The sequence below is a fragment of the Charadrius vociferus genome, unplaced genomic scaffold, assembly GCF_000708025.1.
Source record: "Charadrius vociferus isolate BGI_N301 unplaced genomic scaffold, ASM70802v2 scaffold72, whole genome shotgun sequence".
NCBI classification, from domain to species: domain Eukaryota; kingdom Metazoa; phylum Chordata; class Aves; order Charadriiformes; family Charadriidae; genus Charadrius; species Charadrius vociferus.
The window spans coordinates 8,376,081-8,398,491 of NW_009647830.1; the positions used below are offsets into that span (position 1 = coordinate 8,376,081).

The window sequence follows — 22,411 nt, forward strand, 5'->3', positions numbered from 1 at the left end:
CAGGATATCAGTTTCCACTAAAAAAAATATGATCCTAGTCTTGACAGGATATGCACGTCTTCAAAAAGCACAAACTGCATCTACACTGAGGCACCACCTGATAACCTAAACCAGTAGCCTGGACTTTGGAAGAAACTTGTTTCATCTCTTTCATCTCAGCTCCAGATTCTTGGTCTCTAACTACAGAACTGAATTTGTGGCACTCAAAAAAAAATTCCCAAGAATTGACTCTTGCTGCAAATTAAACAGCCACCCTTTGTTTAGTTTACCTTTCCTGCTGCCTCTTGGTCTGAAAATTTCACCATATTAAAGGAATGCACTGGACCAGAATTCATCATATTAAGGAGTGCACTGGACTAATCTGCACAGTTTCAAATGGGGCAAAGCAGGAGTTGATGGAAGAACAAGATCTGGAATCCAGTTTTCACATGTGGGGAGATGGAGGTCTAGACTGACAAGGTAATTCACCTAAAGAACAGTTCTGTAGTGGAAACCTGGGAAGATTAGCTAACAGAATTCAGTTGCAAAATCCATCTTTCCAGATATTCATGAGGAGATTCTGCACGACGTTGCCAAGACAACACAACGGAAACTGAAGACTGGAGACCACGTCACGCTGCTTGGATACTAAACTCTTCCCCATACATGACTGTGGTAGGAGGTAGATCATTGAAATATATTACAGTGAGTATACTTAACTATGATTTGTAGTTTTTACACTGAACGCAACAATACAGTTGTTTTGATTGCACAGACCTAATATAAGATCTGTATACATTATTCCTATGTGGAATAACATCACAATAGTATGTCCTAATGAAAATATCACCAACATAGCATTTGCATGTTTTAGAGGTAAGACACAGAAAAGGGACATGAACCATTTTAAAAGTGATAAAGTATATTAATTCATTGTGCTATACAACTTGGGGAGTTCCTATCAGTAAATTTTAGCACACTATGTCTCAGAGTATCCAAGACTTCATTATAATGTGTGCATACTACAACCTTCTTTTTCAGCAGCCATAACGTAGCAAGCACTATCTGATTTTTGTCCCAATGTCCGCCGCAAACACCCATTCCTTCCTGGATAAGGCAGCTTATTTCCATTAAAACAAAAAACATGCACAATCTTCTCATAGTTCTGCCTGCTAGTGAGCTGACGCTCAGGACATAGCAGATATCTCCAATTTAAACCTCCTACACTTGCGTGCTCTGTAACTCTGATTCACACAGTACACAACCAAAAAAAGTTGTATGGAAACATGTCTCTTGACTGAGGTGTTATGCATGTCAAATTTTATCACTGAATTTTCAGTTTCAGTTCTGTTTCATCTGAATTTTCTTGTACATCCTCAGAGACAGTCTTAAAATATTTTTATTTAAAAATATCAAGAAATAAAAAACTCTTTACTTCCTACACTGATTATGAATAAATGGAAATCTCACTTCTTAACATTTTATTAAAATGTCAAAAACAATGTGGTAGAGTTTCATTTTATTTCTTTTTACTACAAAATACTGAATAGCTACCGGGAAAGAAGATAAGGATGTTTAACACAAGCTTTCAGAGACTTCATGCTTCCAGAGCTTGTCACAACCTCATGGCTGTTACCCTTTTTTTCTTCTAGAATTCAAAGCTAGCTCCAAAACCAAGGTAACCCAAATTCACATGTCTTTGTGTATTGAGGCTTCTCCCACGGACATGACACAGCAGATACAAGCCAAACACTGTTTAGGCTATTTCATATACATTTGGCAAAGTGCGCTGTAATGTACTTACCTGGAACACTGAAACAGAGCTACTGTATCATTTCCTTAAAATGTAACTACACGCAGAGACAGCGAAAGGTCTAAAAAGTGCACTCCTGTTCCCTTTCAGACAAAATATCCCCAAATATATGTAAATATGACAAGAAAATTTATCTCTGAGCAAGAAAAGCTCTGTTTTCTAAAACTGAATTTGCAATGGCTTCCTGGATAGCTTGAGGCAAGATACTTGTCTTTCTCAATTTAATGTCTGCAAGACTGGAATAACTTTACTTACTTCATAGGGGTGTTAAAAGAATTAATTTGCTTGTGCTTGCACAACTACTTTGAAGATGAAAATTGCTATTTAAATGCTAAGTGTCATTTCGTATAAATAAGCAAAAACTAAACAGCTGCACAAATCCAAAACAAGACTATCCTCTCTGCATGTACAGATGAGCACATGATCAGAAAGTACCGTTCTTTTACACATTGCCACAACTCCAAAGAAAACAGCAAGTCCTTATCAGTCCTTACTGCCTCAAATCCTCCTTGTCGCTCATTGACCCTGTGACATACATTTCACAGCTTGTAAGACATTCTTACTGTACTTGTAACAAAAAATTTAACATTTAAAATAAGTGTTATTGATGAAAGCGTATTGACACAAATCAATCAGGCTTTCCAGGTGTAGCTGCTTTGAAGTCTCCTAATGAAAGCTTTCTTCTTTTTCAAAGTACTGTTTCAACTCGCAGTGATTTCATATACTCCACTAATCTTCCAAAGACAAAATGAAAGAAAACTCTATCTGTATTTCTTTGTCCATACTCATTTATTTCTAGTTTCAACGTATGACAAAGGGGCCAAAAGCTTTAAAGATACCTTACTAAACCTGAAGAAGCAAGTGGTTTCCAATCCCTTTTTATTTTATAATACTTTTGTTTGTCAGCCTTTTGTTTCCCTTCACGCATGCTCACTTCCATCTCCAAATAATGACGCAGTTGCTTCTCATCTCTCCAAAGCCGATCTTTTCCCTCCTTTTCTTAGTCATAAACAAGGGAACAGAAATTACACCATCATACAAAAAACACTAATTACGTAGATACTGGATTGCCCTCCTCCTCCGCCTTCTGCTTTAACCTCAGTTGAAAGAGCCAATGCCAAAGGCATAACTGCACAAGCAAGATCTACAGTATTCAACTAAAATTAAGATGCCAACATTTCTCACAGTTTTGCAATGCTCTTGTTTTGGAAGAATGCAGACAAATATCAAATTGGGGAATAAGTAACAATTTGCCAGATTATCAAAGGTCAAAACTGTTTTCATATCTAGAAGTAAGTCAGAAGCTTTCAATCTCGGGCATAACAAAACAGCAATTTATAACTTCAGCTGCAATTTAATTTAAAAAAAGGTAATTCATAAAATTCAATAGTTTTGTTATTTTGAATAGAATTTTGTTATAAAAATATTCCATTTTAAAAACTTATTAGCTCTACATAAAATAGCTAATTGTCTCAACCTCTTCCTGCTAGAAGTGATTAGGATTTTTCATTCTGTGCTTTTAATTGTCATTTTTTATTCTAGAGATAGTTCAGAAAATTGTTATTTCTGAGGTTTTGGGGTCTTTTATTCTGTCATCAGTCACTAACCTTGCATGTTTCTAGTACGAAGTGAAACAGCCAGTTTTCTACTCTGTAAAATATTTCACATTCAGCACCTTACAGTTTTAACCTAGTGTACTGAAACCCAGTACTATTGGATTGAAAAGGCTTTTCCGCCACAGAAATCCACTTTCAGCAAAATTTTACCAAGTGACAGACACAGTTGAATGTGACACAACTGCTTGTTTTTTCACAGTTAATGGGATACGTTTTGTGCTCCGCTAAAAAAGAGGTGACTGAACAGCAGAAGGGAAGGCTGCTTTCGTCTGCTGCCCTGGCTGCTGTGCTCTGGGACAAGCGGAGCCTTTCAGAGGGAGGAGGACCTGCTTCTTCCCCCTGAGCATTTAGGCATGTTAATCTCAAGGGAAGTTCAGGAACACAGGACAGTGTGGGGAGAAGCATTTCTATTTCATCTCACCTACCAGGTCTGAATGTTCTCTGTTTTAAAAGTTATACAAATCTAGTTTATCAGCTTGTATTCTATTTAGGAGTTTTTTCCTGTGCCTGGGAGGCAAGGAAGGGGGTGCTGCACTTTATGTGAGAGGGGCTCTGCCTTGTCAGAGGTGAGGTCAGAAACCAGTCAAGAACTTATGAGTGAAGACCAGAAGGCAGACCAACATTCATGCTGTTGTAGCGCATATCTACTGGAGACAACTGGGAGAGGTTATTGAAGACTGGAAGAGAGCAACTGTCAGTCCTCTCTTCAAGAAACCAACGATCTCTTCAACCCAATGATTCTGTGATTCTTCCTTCTTACTTTCTCCTCATCCCTTGAAATTCAGTTCTCTGATAGGAACTCTGACTTAGTAAACTTTTTCCTTCAGACTGAATGCTTTGCTTAGATTCAACAGCACACACTTCTACAGAAATCACTTGGAAATAAAAATGGGTCTTCATTCTAATCAAATTATTAAATGCTCTCAAACACTGTATTTGAAATAGCCCTAGCTCATTAAGTCCTGCTACAAGTTAATTTAAGAGTATGCCATGAATATAAAAAATAAGAAACATACTATACTCTGAACTGGTCTCGTGGTCTTTTTTGAAAAGTCTCTCAAACACAGTCTTACCTTTACACGCTATAAGTACAATTACATCCACATGCTTGTTTAAGATCTCTCATTGATACCTGCGATACATCTGAACGAATGCAGTAACATTAAACCTTTGCACTACGTATACGTCAAAGCTATAGGCAATTATATATATCATGTGCACAGACATAGACAGATAGAAACAAACGCAAAATTCCATACAGTAATATTGCTTACTGACAGTTCAGTAGGCAAAGACATTATTTGATCCTTTAACTTGTTTCAGTTAATTGCCCATTCTGCACCACCGAGGCCTGTTCTTGCCTACAGACATTACGATCATAGATAAGTGAGCGAAATATAGGTCTTGTCCCTTGTATTTATCAATTAATTAGCAGATTAAATAAAAAATGACACTACTATCTTCCAGTACTTTCTCAGTATTTATCTAAAACTGTGCTTTTTTTAAAAAATAAAAATGATGCATTTTAAACCTCCTTAACTGATTTCATTACATAACATACATTATAGATTAACTAGAAAGCTTTTCACTTTTTATTCTAAACTTACATTTCTGCTATCTGACCCATCATGGGAGAATCAAAACATTTTTCTCCACAGAGAGACAGACCAGAGAAAATATGCATCTCAAAACAGTCATGCACAGAAAATAGAAGAAGTATTCTTGGAAGGGAGGGGAAGGAGGGAGGGGAGGAGGGAGCTTTTGTAATACACTTCCTTAGCTTAAATAGCAATAACGTGTGTAAGAAGCAAAATCCAAACCTGATCTTGTAATAGTGAAATTTAAAAATATATTAATCCATAGTTATAAGGAGATACATTTGATCAAGCCTTAATCCAGATTTCAACTGGGATTTCTGCAAAGTTACACTAGACTGGTACTCTGATTCCTTCATTGCATTCTAAGTATCTAATTCTCCTCCAGTGAAATAAATGGGAGACATCCCAAAATAACCAATAGAAGTTGGATGAGATCCATACAGAACAATATTAAAGACCAAGGAGTCTATTCTGTGCTGCAGATTACACAAAATATATGTGCAAAAAACTTAACTTAAACATGAAAGCTTCCCTAGATACTAAATGATCTGTCACAAAATAGTCACACATGCAAACAATATAAAAATACACCTGGAAAAAATACCAATGCAAACTTTTGGTTGGTTTTTTTTGGTTTTGTTTTTTTTTTTTTTTTTTTTAAACACAGGCATCAGAAAATACCTTTTTTTTTCCATATAGCTTTTAAAAATGCTGTGTTTTAAATATATCCTGAAATCATTTTTCAGACCACTTCCAAAAAACATTCTTCCTGCTTGAACTTTTATTTTCACACTTGGTCCTGCCTATGTAAATGTTCATGGAAAGAGAAACCAGTTCTACGTTACTCAGGAAACAAGTCTGGAAATATCTCCTCACCGTATTTTAAAACACTCACCAGTTTGCCACCAGTGGTCCAAGACAGGTACCTTGAAGACCTTTTTTGACCATTCTAGTGTGTCCACATCACAGTGCTCACCAGCTACAAATAACGTTCTGAACCTTTAAATAAAAACAGAAAATTATATATCTTGATCTGGATGGACAACAAATTCAATAAATATCTCTGGCTGGTGTTCCAGATAAAGAGAAAAGGGGAGGGAGGACTCACTCTTTGTATGCTCCTTCCTACTAAGTAACAATTAGAATCTTAGCAATATTAATTTATGCTACTTCATAGATCATGTAAAAGAAACTTTATTTTCTGAATGCAAAGACCTTGGGAGACCAGAGGCTAGTAACTGTCAATGGAAGTAAAAAAATAATTAAATGCTCTGTACACAGGAGCTAGGTAGATATCCATTAGGCAAAACGTAAGAATGAAATACCAAAAAACAGTCAGAAAGAGATATCAGAAAAACTAGTAGAGAAATAAACAGAACTAAAAGGAAATACCTGTAGCATAACTCTTAGTTTTAAGTTGTTAGTAATGTTCCATTTGAACATATTTTTGTATTTTTTGAACTGTCGAGTCATCTTTTTATAGGGATTTGGAAATGAGTTTTGGGGAAAGCAATGGTACATAAAGCCACTTTCCTGGGGAGAGGCAGGCTACACACACATAAATATATATTTAAAAAAAATCCTACTAGATAATGTCAATCAGAACAACACTCAGCAGCCATGGGTCCCTGATTGCAGTTCTAGACTTCAGCTCATTTGACTGGACATTATGCAGCCAACTTTGGCAGAGAAGAGATGCAACGCCTAGCAGTCCTGACAAATGTGATCTGCATGTCTGTACCATTAGATTAGGTAGTGCTATATAACTGGGTATTAAACCCACACACAGACTTCAACTTCAGCATCTTTTATTGGAAGTTTAGTCACGCTTTATAGTCCTTCATTAAGCATCACGAATTCACTTCATGCCCTGTTTAGAATGATAAGATCCTCTATGTCAATGGTAGCATTCTTAAATATGACTATCAGTACTCAGAAGCTAGACATTACCGTACATTACTGCACGCTGCTAAGGTTTTGGTCTAACACTTGCGCAGTAACTATATTCATGTCATAGCAGATTTTTGGCAATTATTTCCTAATGAGCAATTTAAAGCCCTGTTAAATTGCATATGGCATGGCCTCACCTTGAGTACTGTGTGCTGTTCTGGGCCCCACAATTTAAGAAGGATGTAAAGGTCCTTGAATACATCCAGAGGAGGGCAACAAAGCTGGTGAAAGGGCTGGAAGGAATGTCATAAGAGGCTGAGGGGCAACCTCATTGCTCTCTACAGCTTCCCGAGGAGGGGAAGTGGAGAGGGAGGTGCTGATCTCTTCTCCCTGGTACCCAGTGACAGGACATGTGGGAATGGTTCAAAGCTGTGCCAGGGGAGGTTTAGACTGGACATCAGGAAGGTTTTCTTCACCAAGCAGGCAGTCAAACACTGGAACAGGCTTCTTAGAGAGGGGGTCGATGCCCCAAGCCTGTCAGTGTTTAAAAGGCATTTGGACAATGTCCTTAATAACATGCTTTAACTTTTGGTCAGCCCTGAAGTGGTCAGGCAGTTGGACTAGATGATAGTTGTAGGTCCCTTCCAACTGAAGAGTTCTGTTCTGGTCTATTCTATGCTACTGTAAAGTCAGAGATATTCATCACACCGGCCAGACACGGTCACCTAAGAAGATACTAAAGAGAAGAATCATTTACGATCTTGCCTCTGCACCTCCAACAGAGAAATAAGCAATCTTGGATAGAAACACAGAACTTTTAATTCAGGTTCATAATGTACAGATGAAAATGAATGGCCCACTGTACTCGAACGAACTGCTGATTTATATTCAATACTTTGTCATTAGTACATGCTTAGTTTTACAGTCTGTGTTGTGACAGCATGGTTTCTACTGACAGCAATGGATAGTATTTATCTTACTCAGCTCTTATTATCCAAAAAATATGTCTATGCTGAACTAGTTCTCTAGGCTGCTTCTGTAGTCCGCAAAGAACAAGAGGAAACTATAGAGAGCAATTTACCTTTAAGAGACTCAAAAGGTTAAGGTTTATTTTTTACATAACAAAAACTGAAAACCAAAATGAAACAAAATCCAAGGCCTTAGGGCAACACTAACACATGACTAAGCTACAGTATAGAGACTTTGTTAAGTTACTGTTTAAAAACATAGCATAACTTGGAAGGGGTGTTCCTGCATCTCAGAAAAAGGGGATTGGGAACGTCTGAAAGTTTTGGACATTCTTACTGTGCTGCACACTTAAACATGTTCCTATTTAAGCAAGATTTTGAAACAGAAATCATCTATTAGGGAAATAAAATCTAAACCAGAGGGAAATTTGAGACATAACATTTCTGAGTTTGTTTTACAGATAAATCACAATGGAAAAGGAAGGCCAGTGTAGCAATCTGAAACACTTCAGCCATGTCAATGCCTGTTTGTAACCACTAGGTGCAATTCTGCCACAAGGTATAACACGAATTCTGAATGCAGAGCTGCCACGCACATGCCCTATCACTACAGATCAAAGAACTTGCTTCCCTTCTGTAGTATCTGCACAGGGTGGTCTCACACCTTCGCCCTCCCAAATCCTCTCTACTCAGTGTATGACCACCACCATCAGCATTTTCATTTTACCCAGAGATGCAATTTAAAACCTCAAAGAGTTGAGGGAGAAGAGGAAAGATAAGAGGCAAACACAGATTCAGACTGCACATAGAAGAACTCTGCTTCTATGCAAATAAAAGCAAATAACCTCTTTCTCCAAGTGAAACTGTACAGGCATATTCACACTACAAGTGACTAAACATTTCACGAACAGCCTGTCATGCCAAGAGAAACTGCAGAGATACTCTACCAAGTACTGCATCAATCCTCAAGGCTTCTGAGATGACAGAATGCGTAATTAAAATTAGGAGCTTCATGTGGCCTAACATCAGACCCTGAGATTAAAAGTACTTCTCCAAAATGTCCCCTTGTTAGGATTGCAGCACACTCTACCACAGCCAGATCAATGTCAGCAACATTTGTTTCACTTCAAGTCTTCACACAGTCCATTATGAATTAAGACAACTGCTGAACAAAGGACTTTACTCTTGTCCTTCAGCAATGGACACAAACTGCATTGATTTTGAAAAACTTGTAGACTCATGCGTGCAAAAAGAGAGAATTCTTAGATATGGTGGGCATGAAACAAATTTCATTTTAGAGGCATGTAATTTAGAAAGAAAACTACAAGACTCATCTTTCGATGCAGATGAAGTCCAGAAAGGAATTTAGGAAATTACGAGAAAAGTCAGAGCAAGTAACTCAAGGGTGTCAGGAATGAGAAAGAGAAATGCACTCTCTAACCTCTCTAACCATAGAACTTGAAATACCTCTAAGAGGGAACCTAGAGACTGACCTCTCATCTAGAGACCACAGACGTCTCATAACATGGCTGTCCAAACCAAAAAGCATACTTTGAATATTCACACGCCATTCCTCTCCAGAGGATAGGTACATCCCATTAGCATAAAAGGCAGCTTCTCACAGCATAAAGACTAGTGACCTACTTGCTGTGTAAATGCAGGGCAGGAGAATGTACAGAGTAAAGCCACATCTAGAGACAATGTAAGTAAAACATGGGATGAAACATCATGAAGTGCAATAAGCCACATGTCCTAAAACTGAACAGGGTTTTTTTTCCACAGTGAAGCTTGGCCTAGAAATAAAAAAAATCAATGAGTTTATTGTCTTAGATCCATTTACAGATCCATAGTTAGAACACAAGAAAAGAAACTTCCACAAGCAAAAGATATTGGAAACTCTCATCACCAACATAGGGACCCCGCACCAGCTAAATATAACAACCTGAGAATGGTCTTATCTGTGAACCAAGTTGTCCTGGTTTGAGGCAAAACAGAACCAATTTTCTTTTCAGTAATTTTACTTTTCAGTTAAGTCTCTTCTAACTAAGTAAAAATCATAGAGGTAGCCATAATAATAACTTTCATATAGGAAAATCAACTTACGGCACATCTGGTTACAAACTTCTGAAAGTCAGAAGATCTTGAAAAACGTTACCATGTTGAACTTGAAGATGAAAGAATTCAACTTCCTGAATTTCAGAACAGCATTTCGGCCAACCCTCCATTCTGACACCCCAAGGTGGCTTAGAGTGGCTTATTTCTTGGAATAGAAAGAAGGGGGTCTGTGTAAGCAGCTTTCACATCGAATAAACCTAGTTTTCTGTACTCATAGATATACATCACTTTGGTAAACTGCTTTCTGAGCACATCTCCCACATTAGAAGATAATTACTATAATGAGTGTGACCCCAATCAACATCTTGCACCTGAATGCTTTTTATTGTAAAGCAGAAGCCATTGCTGATAATTACAGTTAATAGCTAACTGCAAGTTATAACACGGATAAAAGCTTATGATAGAAGAGAACAAAATACTGTATAACTAAAACCCACAAATATGTATTTTAAGAAAAGTTTTTTAAGACTCATGGTCACATGCAGAGCAATTCTGTTAAGCACTGCCCAATTTGCATTATATGGAATTTTCTGTAATTCAGCACGTTAAACACAACATTTCAGCTATGACATAAAAATTCAATTTATGAATTCATTAACTTTATAAACCACTGAAAAATTCTGTTAAGTGTCCTTGTTTTAAAAATAGGCTATTAAAACACCAAGAACTTAAAAGACTTTAACGAAAAAGTTAAGACATCATGGACCATTTGGGTTGAAAGAGACCTTTAAATGATGTTATCCCCTGAGCCAAAAGCAGAATGCCTCCCTTCTGAATTGCCAGCTTTAATAAGCAGATTTAATAATCTGCAGGCTCAAGAGCAACCTTACGTTGTGAGAAGGAGAGAGACTAGCTTTTTGGCAAATTTACAGCACAAACCCATTAAAAATAGTATCAGGACAAAGTCCCACAAGCCTAACAAAGCGTAAGAACTAGGGAATTATTTTCTCCTATCAAACAGTATAGCAAGAGAGAGATGGCAATGGTTATAAAACATCCCACTCTGAATAACTTTTTAACATTCTACTTAAAACTTCAAAGCACGTCAATGTACCTATTACTGCAATCATCTATCACTGCAATGTAGTTAATGGGGAAGAAAGATCTTAAAACCTTTCTGTTAAATAAATATGTTCTAAACTATTGTTCTGAAAGCCTACATTCCTAACATAAAATTCAGTGCAATCAAGCTTTTAGGCCCTACTGAAGAGTCCAGCTGAGTGGACTTGAAAAATAACCTGATATAGGGGACAGATCAGGGTCCCTAATGGCCCTGATGCAATCTAAATTGTTCAATACAGCATGTACATCTCTATGTCACTCCAAGCACAAAAGAAACCACATCTCCAAATCATTTCCCAAAAGCAGAAGTGTTCATATGGGTAATAATCTGAGCTGCACTTTTCCAGATTAAAAGATCACAGAAGTGTTTTTAATTCTGGAATGTGTACGCCATTTTTTTTCTGGCAAAGAAAAACTATCTGCATCGTGTTAAATAAGCTTTCTTCCCTGAAAAGACAGTGAGGAAGGTTCATTTGCACTTTTAACATAAAGAACTCTTAGTAATTATTAATGCACCTGGAGACTGCAGACACCTAAAAACGTAAAATAAATAAATACTATTTTCAGGTCTTCTGATTTTTATCCATTGATGTGTTTGTTTTCCTCCCTGAATAGATTTTTACCTTGGTCATAAGGATGCAAGCACTGGAGGTTTGGGTGACAGAGTCAGAGACACAGAACACAACTACAGCTCAGCTTCTTCTTGCAGTGTGGGTGAAGGGGAGCTCCACAAAAGCTCTTCATGAACACAGCTCAGGACTCCAACAGGAATGGCCATACATGATCTACAGCAGTACAGAGTAGGGTGTAGGAGGCAGAACTGCATAATGTACTTCAGCTGTCCTAAATTCTGGGTCTTAATCACATACCCTCTAGCAGCATGTGTGAGATCAATTATATGAGAAAGTATTTTGTTCTAACAGTTTTGAATTTGCTACTTTAATTTCAAATCCTCTTGTTCCTATGTTATGAGACAGAAAATGGGAGTCTCTAATCTACTTTATGTTCATTATTTCTGCACAGTTTTTATGTAGTCTCATATTTCTTTCTAAAGCAAGTGCACCAATATCTGGTATCAGATGAACAAACTAGAATCTGTAGATTCTCTTGATGTAGAATGGCAGAATGTTCACAATTGACCAAAAGTCAAGAAACCCAAGTAGGCTATGGGACACAAACTGCAAATTATTACTTGTATGTTAATCTAATCTACTGAGTCGTTGCCCCATTTCATGCTAAACTGTCAGTTGTCAATCATTTGGAAATCAGAGCTAACCAGTTCATAACAATTAAGTCAATTAAAGGATGAAGTGTGATTCCAGTTATGGGAAGAGTTAATGGCTCTGTGTTATGGAGTTACCTCATGAAGATGAGAAAAGATTCCAAAAGCGGAACAGAATATGCTCAGGTATATGAAAGTCATAGAATTTGGATGCTACTTGTTTTTCAAACACAAGAGGCAACAATATGATCAGACAGCCTGCTTAGCAGCACTATGTGTTATCAAAACCTGGGTCTTTAGATCCTGTAACAATATGTGGTTGAACAGGGCTTTACCCCACAGTATTATAAATTAAACATCTCTTCTACTGTTAAGCATGAGTTGTGGTTAAGACACAGGCAACATTTCGTGTCAAAGGCAAGCAAATTTCAAGATTTGACTCCAATAGCTAACAAGGAATTTGAAGCATATGCACTACAACCTTTGGAAACCTCACAAATAATTTTCTGCAGAGGCCAGTGATGCTGCCAATGACAGTTCTTACCAGAAAATTATTTAACTTATGTCATTTCAAAAGAATGCAAGTCTGCTTATAATTCAATTTACTCTTGTAAATCAAGTACTCCCTTGTATACTGGAAGCTGGCATGGCCTACCAACTCTGTACCTTACCAGTAATTGTCTTTTTTAACAGGATTTAACAGTGACATTGACCTTCATCACCTTTTTAATAGCATTTTTCAGGAATGAAATGCATCATAGTGGAAACTTTTTTCCAGAATGCATTCCTGGACATGTGTTTTAGAGTCTCTAGAGTAAGTAAGGATACACCTTAGCCCAGGTAGCAGAAAGACATCACATTTCAAAGATTCTGCACTATATAACAGAGAAGAAAGCATCATAGATCAAGTAAATGAACTAAAATTAAGACTGATTTCAAACTGAAACAGACAGAATTCACTTGACCTTGGATGGAAAAGCCTGTCCAAGTAACACCGGAAAGCAAGGTTTTTCCTACAATGGAAATTTTAATCACCTGTTGGACTCCATTTCTTAACAACTACTAGCACCTACTAGACATTAAATGCTGCGCTAGAGCGTTCAATAAAGAGAAATCACATACCAGGGAACAACGTGGCCCAAAACTGAGTGAATTATGAGACAACAAAACCTGCAGACAAATGGAGAAGCTCATTAACTGAATAGGAATGATGAAATACCTCTTTACATATGGGGCAACTGATACCAGCAAGGAGACTCTTATCTGGAATTCTCATTTGGCCAGAAACTATGACAACTTACAGAGCAGGTAAGCAGATTTTTCATTAAATGAATACTCTAAAGACAGACTAAGTCATTTTAGCCATTGTCTAAAAATGCTGAGGAACAGCAATTAAATTTTCTAGCATCTGAATCACTTTCTTGTCAATAAACGTCATAGAAGAATAGAGCATTAGGATCTCAAATGAGCTTGTTTCCTATTTCAAGGAGGGCTAGGGATTGATGATAGCACTCAAAACAGATGGAAGAAAGTAATTATGAACTTGTAATGAATACCTCAGGAATAAATCTAGCTTACTAATAAACAAAACTTTCCCAAGCAATTAAGAACGTGGAGGTCTAATGAAGCTACATGGCTTTGCCTCTTCTCCTTCTCTTTGGACAAGAGTGATAAAAGATGTTCTTAGGACTGAATACTGCCTATACAGGCTGACACAGTCCTTGTTTGATGCTGAGCAAATTATTCAATTTCAAGATTAGATGTGGTCCAAAACCACTTATTTTTCATTTTTAGAATGTTTGCCATAAGATACAGAAACTTGGCCTGTAGAAGTCCTAAACACTCAGAGATGCAAGTCAGTGTGAGAGGCATTTTATTAATATAATGCTAACAATTCATTTTAATCATATAATGCTAGGAACTCTGAAATAGTGGTAGTTCAGTGGCTCAGACTGGATATTCAAAACTATACAGAAGACTTTGACCTTAATCTCTCTGTGCCTCAGCTTCCCATCTGCAAAATACAGATAATACCACTCTCTCATCTCACAGGGGATTTGTGAGGATGAGCTCAGTCATGATTTTGAAGCTTGCTGATAGTATAGTGATAAACACCTTAAAAACAGTACCAGACAGCAAATAGCTCAGTCTTTGGAGCGCATAACCATAAACAGTAACTAAGTTATGGGGAGATAAACAGAACACTGACTATCCTGATTAAACAAACACTAGAGATCTTGTGCACTCAATGAAATGAGAGGTCATGTGGGAAAACGGTACGGGATCATGTAATCCAAGACTGCATTACAGTGTAGTAAATTAAGGATGAGCAAACAATCCTAACTCAGTAAGAGCTCTTAACCTTAGAATCATAATCTTTTTAACAGCTTTCATCTCCTCCAAACTACCAATATACATCTACAAGCAAATACACGTATACGTAAATTGTCAAGAATATATTTAAATTCTGCTATACAGAGGTGGGCAAAGCCCCAGACACTCTGCTATTCTTAGTTCATCCAGCCTGTTTCTGCAAGAAACTGCTTCCAGTGTATCCTTAGTTCACCTTTTCAGAGAGTACTGCTTTCCCAAGGCTGCCTCAGGGTCCTGCTGACGGATTGCTCTAATTGCAGTTGGTGAAGTAAAGAAGGCAGCTACTTCATGCTCTGCTAGCACACGGAAATAGGCACCAGCATCTGGCGTTCCCACAGGCTTTCCCTATGGAGAGAATAATTTAAAATGTCACAGGATAAAAATACTTCATAATTCCTTGACAGTTCAAGGCTTGAACATGTAACAGTAGTGGTAGCACAGCAACAGAAGTAATTTCAAGTAAGACTTTAAAGAAGGCTTTGTTAAAAAGAATAATACCGTGAGCGTATTCACTTGTAAAAATAAATTCACAAGCTTTGGGCACAATCTTTCGCATGAACACCGCACATACGAGCTGCTACTTAGAGAAACAGGACAAATGGACACGTGAATGAAAAAGACAGCCACAAAGAGCTGTTATTACACTGGCAGCAGAGGGAGTCATGCAAAGCAGCCTGTGAAACACCCAGAGTCCCACTGAACTACAAGTCTCTGGACACAGCAGCGCTGCAGCTATATCATCCATGCGCTGCCTTAAGGGACATAATGTCATCTTTTTCTTACCTAGTAATTTCATCCCAACTGTGGAAAAAATCCCACTTAGCTGCTTACAACTGGCTTCTTGGCACCTTTGCTGCTACCCCACATGGAGACTGGAAAGAAGCCAAAGACCCCTGTTTTGTTTTAGTGTGCTACCAGCCTATGGTCTGGTTTGTGGTTGTTTCGTTTTTTTAAACTAAACATTGTCTTGAGCTAGGGGACATAGTCAAGAGAATTATAAACAGAAGTAATCAGATATGAAAAATTTTCCAATGGCAAGTAATAATAACAAAAAACAAACAAAAATACTTTTCTGTGGTGCTGCACATATGAAGAGCAGTCAGCACAGGACCATATAATCACAATCTTACTGTATGTAATTACCACAGTGCATGAACTACTCCATACATATTCTGAAATTATGAAAAGATGATATTAATGTAGAATGAACTTTAGCTCAACAGGTATTGCCATAACCTTTTCAGTAGAAAGGCCACACTTGGAAGATGAACTTTGACAGAGCACACGTTAGGAGAAACACACTTTTCATACTGCAAACACAGCTTTGTCAATGCTTTACACAAGAAGCCACAAACACAGAGAAAGTTTCACTACTGAAATGTCACCATCTTTACAGCAGTTCACTAGTCACAAGACAAATTCATACCTTCACCATCCTTGCGTAAATTCAAATTTGGAATAGACAGATTAATAGGTCCAGTGGGAAAAAAAACAGCATACAAACTCTAGTTAATACTTTTCATTTTGCCAAGATGCAAAAGGAACACAGACATTTGAATACCTTGAAGAATTTAATAAATCCACTATTTTCATTCTGATAATGAGGCACTAGTAACACAGTAAATGTCTTTATGAAAATACACACTAATCAAGTTAGTCGCCCCATCCCAACATAAAAAGCAGCACACTGGCTGTGATGCAGGCTCACAGCAGTTCATCCCTTTCCCTCTCTCCCACCTGCCCTCCCCACTGCAACACCCCCACGCTTGCCCTGCATCCAGCTGTGCGTGAGCACTGGCAAGAGCACCAATGAAACATTTGGCAGATTTAAAGAATGTAGGATGCCCAAGGCCAGATACGTACCGCTGGCTTTGCAGCCCTACGGTGAGGTACTGCTGGTGAGAAAAGTGCTGCAGCGGAGAGTCACCGTAAAACAAGAAAAGAAAAAAAAAAAAAAAAGACAAACAGAACACACAACTGAAAAGCCTTTTTTTAAAAAAAAGGATGGAGCACAGACGGTGAGAACCAAATGAAGAGAAAATAAAAAGAAGAAACATTCCCCAGCCAAAGCAGAAGTAGCAGGGAGGAGTATCACCAATGCTGAAAAGTCTCTTTTTGCTAATATCCTATCCTAAATTACCAAAAGGAAATGCAAAAAGAAAGCTATTTGCTTGCCAAAAAAAGTGAGTTATGTCCGTTTTTCTGTCCTATAATGCACAGTTCCCAAAGAAAAATCATTCACCAGACTGCCTTTAAGCATCCTCCTTGCACACTTCTTCATCGCAGCTTTCATGAATTCATCCAAGTGTTCATGAACCTATTTATTCAAGTTCATGTCATCTCCCTATAATGCCCACTTTACCTGCAGATCTGCAACCATGTGGTTAGGAGTTCGAGCCCACATCACTAACACACACTTAAACAAACAGTCTCAGGCTGAAAAATTTTATACTTCCATAAACTTTTCATTAATTAATTATGTAATTAAACTAGCACCATTTGTAATCATCTTGGACAGAAACAAACCTAACCGTGGAGCAATCTGAAATTGGTTAGTCTGCCAGTAATAAAGTAGGCTGTTCTTTTTAACTAAATGGAAATGTCCAGAGCCTATAAAAGAGCCATGTCTGACCCGAGCACACCCACTCCCTCCTAAGGGCTTGGCTGCTGATGCTCAAGGCCCAGTTTGCCATGGTGCAGCTGGGTAATCTTGGATCAGACCACTAGGAAAACAGCAGAGCTGTGAGAAGAGCTAAAAGGAGCCTCTTTCTGCTCAGGAAGTGATTTACGCTCAGACCCTCACCCTTGGTCCCTGCCTGAGCTACGTCGCAGCCGTGCCTGTGCCTCGCACCTCCAGCGAACCTGAGCCTTGGAGCATCTTGAACACAAGTAGCTAAACCTTCAGGAGTGTGTGGGCAGACATGCAGGGCTCTGACAGGTTGATTTTTATATGTCACAGGTAAGTTACAAAAGCTTTGGTGCAGAGAAGTACCATTCTCTGGTCTAGGAGAAAAACAAATAAAACAACACAAACAGCATAAGGAAAGGAATCGAAAATTCCCCTGACAGTAGATAGGAAATAACACCCAAAGAATAAGGTGACACTTAAAATATTCATTTAGGAAAAAAGAAATCTGGCCCAGCTGTAAAATATGCTTACTGATTCTGCAGAAAAAATTCCCCAGTGCCTTGGCAGCTGTTCACAGTTTAGTAAGTGCATAAACAGAAACTGACATAAGCAAAACAAATCCGAGACAGTGCAAATTAGTTTCAGAGCCCAAAAAACTACAAATAAAATTGCCAAAGAGAGTTCTCATTTATTATACAAAAATTTTAAGAAGTATTGCAAGATGCCATGAGAGGCTTATTACCACATGCAATTTTGATTTTTAAAAAGTTAGCAATAAAACCATAAAGCACAGGGTAATTAAATTCAGAATATGCTGACAGATTGCTGAGTCAGTTGGGGACTGAGCAAATGAGATGCTTCCACTGGATTGCTGCAGAGATCATTTCAAGACCTGTTGCTATTCAAAATTTGCATCAATACTGGAAATGAAAATTTATTTTCAAAGTTACTGGCAATAATATCTGGGGTTGGCAGGAACTGAGAGCATGGTGAACAAGAACAAGGCAGTCAGAAAGAGAGTGATCTGCCTCACCTAATTTAAAAAAGTAGAATCAGACAATTCTGATATCAGCTAGGAAGATTCAAGTAGAAAAGACTTTTAATAACTCACCAAGAGACTCTGAGACAAACAGACAGATAGGAACATCCTTCTGGAAGTACCTAGACTTAGCACGTAATTTATCAGACGTCTACCAGCTGAGCAGATGTCCTCAGGCAGAATGTGTTGATGGATAGCACATGATTATGAAAGAAGATCCCTAGTCAGGCAGCAAGAATGATCAAGGGGGTAGAAAAGTTCTCCTATGGAGAAATTCAGAAGCCACTGGGATGCATTACTTGAGGAAAAAGATATATAAGAGGAGCTATAATAAAATAACCAATACATCAGGAACAGCTCAGCTTTCTGGCTGATCCCTAACAACAGGGATTCTTCAATTAAAGATAAATTCAAAATTATAAGGAGGAAATTCTCTCTGCATAGCAAATATTATACATGGAACTCTTTGCCACTAAAACCTTTTGACACCAGAGCACACACAAAATCCTGACGCATCAGGATTTAAAAGAATATGTTAATGCAGGTATTCGTCTTTCTGCTGCTGGCCCTGCTGTCAAACCTCCACTAAGGACTTGAGATGATATGTCCTTCTGAATTTGCTCCACAAATACAGTCAGTATGGATGATGGCAGAAAGATCACAAAACTGGAAAACTCCAGAGGCAGTGCTTGCTTTGTAAGCTGATGATAGCGGCTTACAGAAACTGTAGAAAGGCTGGATGTCCCTAAGTTGCCAACAGCTGTGCCAAATGAGAGTAGTTTTAAACCCTTTGCTGTTGTTGCATACCCTGCAGATTTGCTGCAACAGCAGGGACTGGAAGGACTCCAGTGAGTGTTGTGAGGATTGTTGTGAGTGTGTTGCTGCATGCACAGCAATGTCTTGCGACAGCTCTGTGCAGGACAATAGCTCCTCCTCTGTCCCAGACCACTCAAATGAAGTCCTTAATGCATGGCTCCTTGGCAAGTGTGGGCATCCTCTTCCTTACCCTAGCTCCAATTCGAAGTCCCAAGCACTGGTACTACTATGCTGCCCCTTTCCTGACATCAGAGATAGTAGCTAGACTTCCCCTTCATGCTGCTCTGTTGCTTACAGCTTGCGATCCCATTAGCAAGAGCAATCCAGAGTGGGCTGTGAGACTTCAAGTAGCTTATTTATAGCTGAAGTTTGTCATGCCTTGGAGAAAAACAATCCAGGACAGATTATTAAAAAAAAAAAAACCAAACAAAAAACCACACAAAAAAACCCAAACCTTGTTATATTCAAAGGAATTCATTACCGTTTTCACATTCCTGACAATGGTGCTATAGCAAGTACAAATTGAAAGCACGTTGTTTCCATAGCAATTGTTAAAATGACAAGTTGTCACCTACTAAGTAATTTAAAAATAAACAAATCACTTTAAGAAGTGAGGGTATGAAGTCAGCCCGGTTTATATTCAATAGCCATTGTCCCTCAGCAAAGGGGATGAGATCTTCTTTACCTAAATCTAAAGAGCATACTGATACTTCGTAACCCAAACCCCATCATTAGGCAACCACTTAGGAAAACCTTTAAATACAAATTTATGAATATTCACTGTTAAGACAGTCTTCTGAGCAGATGAAAAATTATACCATTCCTCTTTGTAAACATTATTTTTCTCCCTGCACATACAGAAGCCTTAATTTTCTTCCCATTTTTAATCCTCAAAAAGATGACACTGATATCACGAACACTGTCTGAAGTCCCAACTAGTGGCATCTCAAGAGAAAGAAAAATGGGAAATGTACTATCACTGTTTGATAATGTTCTCACCAAGGGCAAAAATCACAAAGCAGACACGTAGATAAACCAGATATTAACTCTGATTTTTCTTTAATACTCATTGTTAAAGAAATAGAATTTTTACCCTCTTTATTTTCCACAACCAACACATTTTAAAGTCAGAGGTACCTTTATAGCAACAGTAACCATCTTGATCCCCACGCATTCACAGAGATAAAAATTCACTGTAAGACAACCATGTAAGAGAGACTGCTGAAGGAACGCATCGCTTTCCTCCCCTTTCCTTCTTGTCTTACTCTACATCTGCTAGAATGAAAACCTCTTCATTGCAGTGATTCTCTTCTTCAAAATTCATGCACCAATTTTAATGTGGTCCAGTGTATCAGTGGTCAAAAATAGCTACTATAAAACTATCAAGGCCTTTTTTTTGTCTCCAAGAAACTGCCTTTTTTCTCACACCGCTTTCATCTTCTACTTAACTAGTGTGGTGGTGATGAGCTAATCCCTTTGGAATGAAGAATCTAATTAACATGTATTAGGTGTTTAACATTAATTAGACTACAATAATTTAATACTCAAGCTAGTATGATATTTGATTCTATAAATGTGCATTCTGCTACTGGGTGAAGTTTTTACTCCTTGTTATTCAGAATACCAGAGAAGTCAACCACTGTGGTCTCCAGCCTTAAAATTCTATTAATTTAGAGGGAAATCACTGGGGGTTTTCCAGACAAAATAGAAAAAAATAACTATTTTGTAATAGAACTAATCTTGAAAAGGAATAAAAACTATTTCTTTCTTTTTTTTTTTACTATTATACTTCTGTTTTTCTAGTGAAACTAATTTATAACTGAAGTTCTATGTTTAATTATTTGTAGAGATCCTGAAGCCACTGAAGCCCCCCAGAATTGCATACCAGAACTATACTGAGCATCTGGAAATGAAATAAAGGTGGAGATGGGGTTTGAAAACTTCCCAACATTAGGCAAATTGTGCAAGTTATAAAATCACCCTAGAAAAGAGCTCAATTTCTTTCTTCTCCAAATATCAGCTGAATTTACACATTTAGTGTCAATACACTCCGATTAGGTATGTTACGTGTTCACTGCCTCCAAAATTTCTTGATTAAAAAGCAGAAGAGCTTAAAAGAAGACCTCATTATTCATAAAATAAGATTCTAAAATACAAAAAAAAAACCAAACTAGTGGATAGAACAGTTGAATAAATCAACTGAAAACTGTGGGCGATTAAAGACACTTAGAAATGTGGGAAAGTCATACTTATGAGGGGGAAAAAGTGATTAATATCTATGTAGGCGTATTTACATAGCATGTAGGCTTACCTTTATGGACAGCCATCTGCATATGGTAATATTAGCATATGTATGACACACACTGACACAGCAAGGACCAGCTCTTAGCAGCATATGCTGAGATTTCTCAGTCCTACACATACAAATAAGATTTCGGTCTACAAAGTCTTTAGCTAAAACGGTCAACAATTTACTATACCATATACTGCAAAACCAGAAGTGATCCTAACCGGAAGACTATTATATACTGCAGAGTTAGCAATCCACATAACAGTTGACCTAAGAAGGCACAGGCCTGTGCTGTGCTTGGCTATCTCTTAACTTTGCCCAGAAGGTCTATTCTGGATGAGTAATTCCAAGCAAAATACAAAAGCAAAGATTACTAGCTTGTGTGAAGACCGTATAATAGAAAATTAACCTCACATATTTATCCATACTATCTGACACAAAAAACGTCATCAGCTTCAGGATCAGCAAAGAATAGATATTCTTTTTCTAGAGTATATTTCTGCTTCATAAATCTTGAACATACTTATTAACTCTGATTGCCTATACAAATAATTTAAGTTGTTGGGAAAGTAGATTCAAGATTGAAGGACAGCATGTTAGTGCTTAATTAAATATAGCTTATAGTGATGTCCACACATCCTTTTAAGCCTTCATTTCCAGACAACAGAACAAGGTCAAAATAAGTAACAGGTTTTTGCTTAGGGATACTGAATTTCCAAAGATTTCACAGGGTCTTTACATACTGTAAAGATGCAACAGCAAAGATTTTTACCTCCTGATAGGAGCGGGACAAATGTAATCCTGTGGGATTTAAGAGCAACACATGGACTGTTCTTCCTCACCCTTTCACCTCAGGAAAAGGCAGGTGAAAAATGCATACTGAATACCTCAGTATACAAAGCCATGCATACTTCAGCTAATTTTTCAAAGCCAAAAGTTGTTTTTCTTGTTCACAGTGGTCTCTTCTGCCACCACAATAATGTAGAAAAGTTTCCAGACTA

The 22,411-nt window shown here is 37.8% G+C and overlaps 1 protein-coding gene across 1 annotated transcript in view; it reads right to left on the reverse strand.

Annotated features, from left to right (window-relative positions):
* The window catches only part of ACSS3 (acyl-CoA synthetase short-chain family member 3), an 85,490-nt gene that overhangs the window by 32,782 nt on the left and 30,297 nt on the right, over positions 1 to 22,411 (reverse strand). The window contains exons 8-9 of the mRNA XM_009882666.1: positions 14,830 to 14,981; positions 5,902 to 6,005 (exon numbers count right to left, since the gene is read on the reverse strand). Of these exons, the coding sequence (XP_009880968.1) occupies positions 5,902 to 6,005; positions 14,830 to 14,981 (256 nt within the window). The remainder of the gene's footprint in view (positions 1 to 5,901; positions 6,006 to 14,829; positions 14,982 to 22,411) is intronic.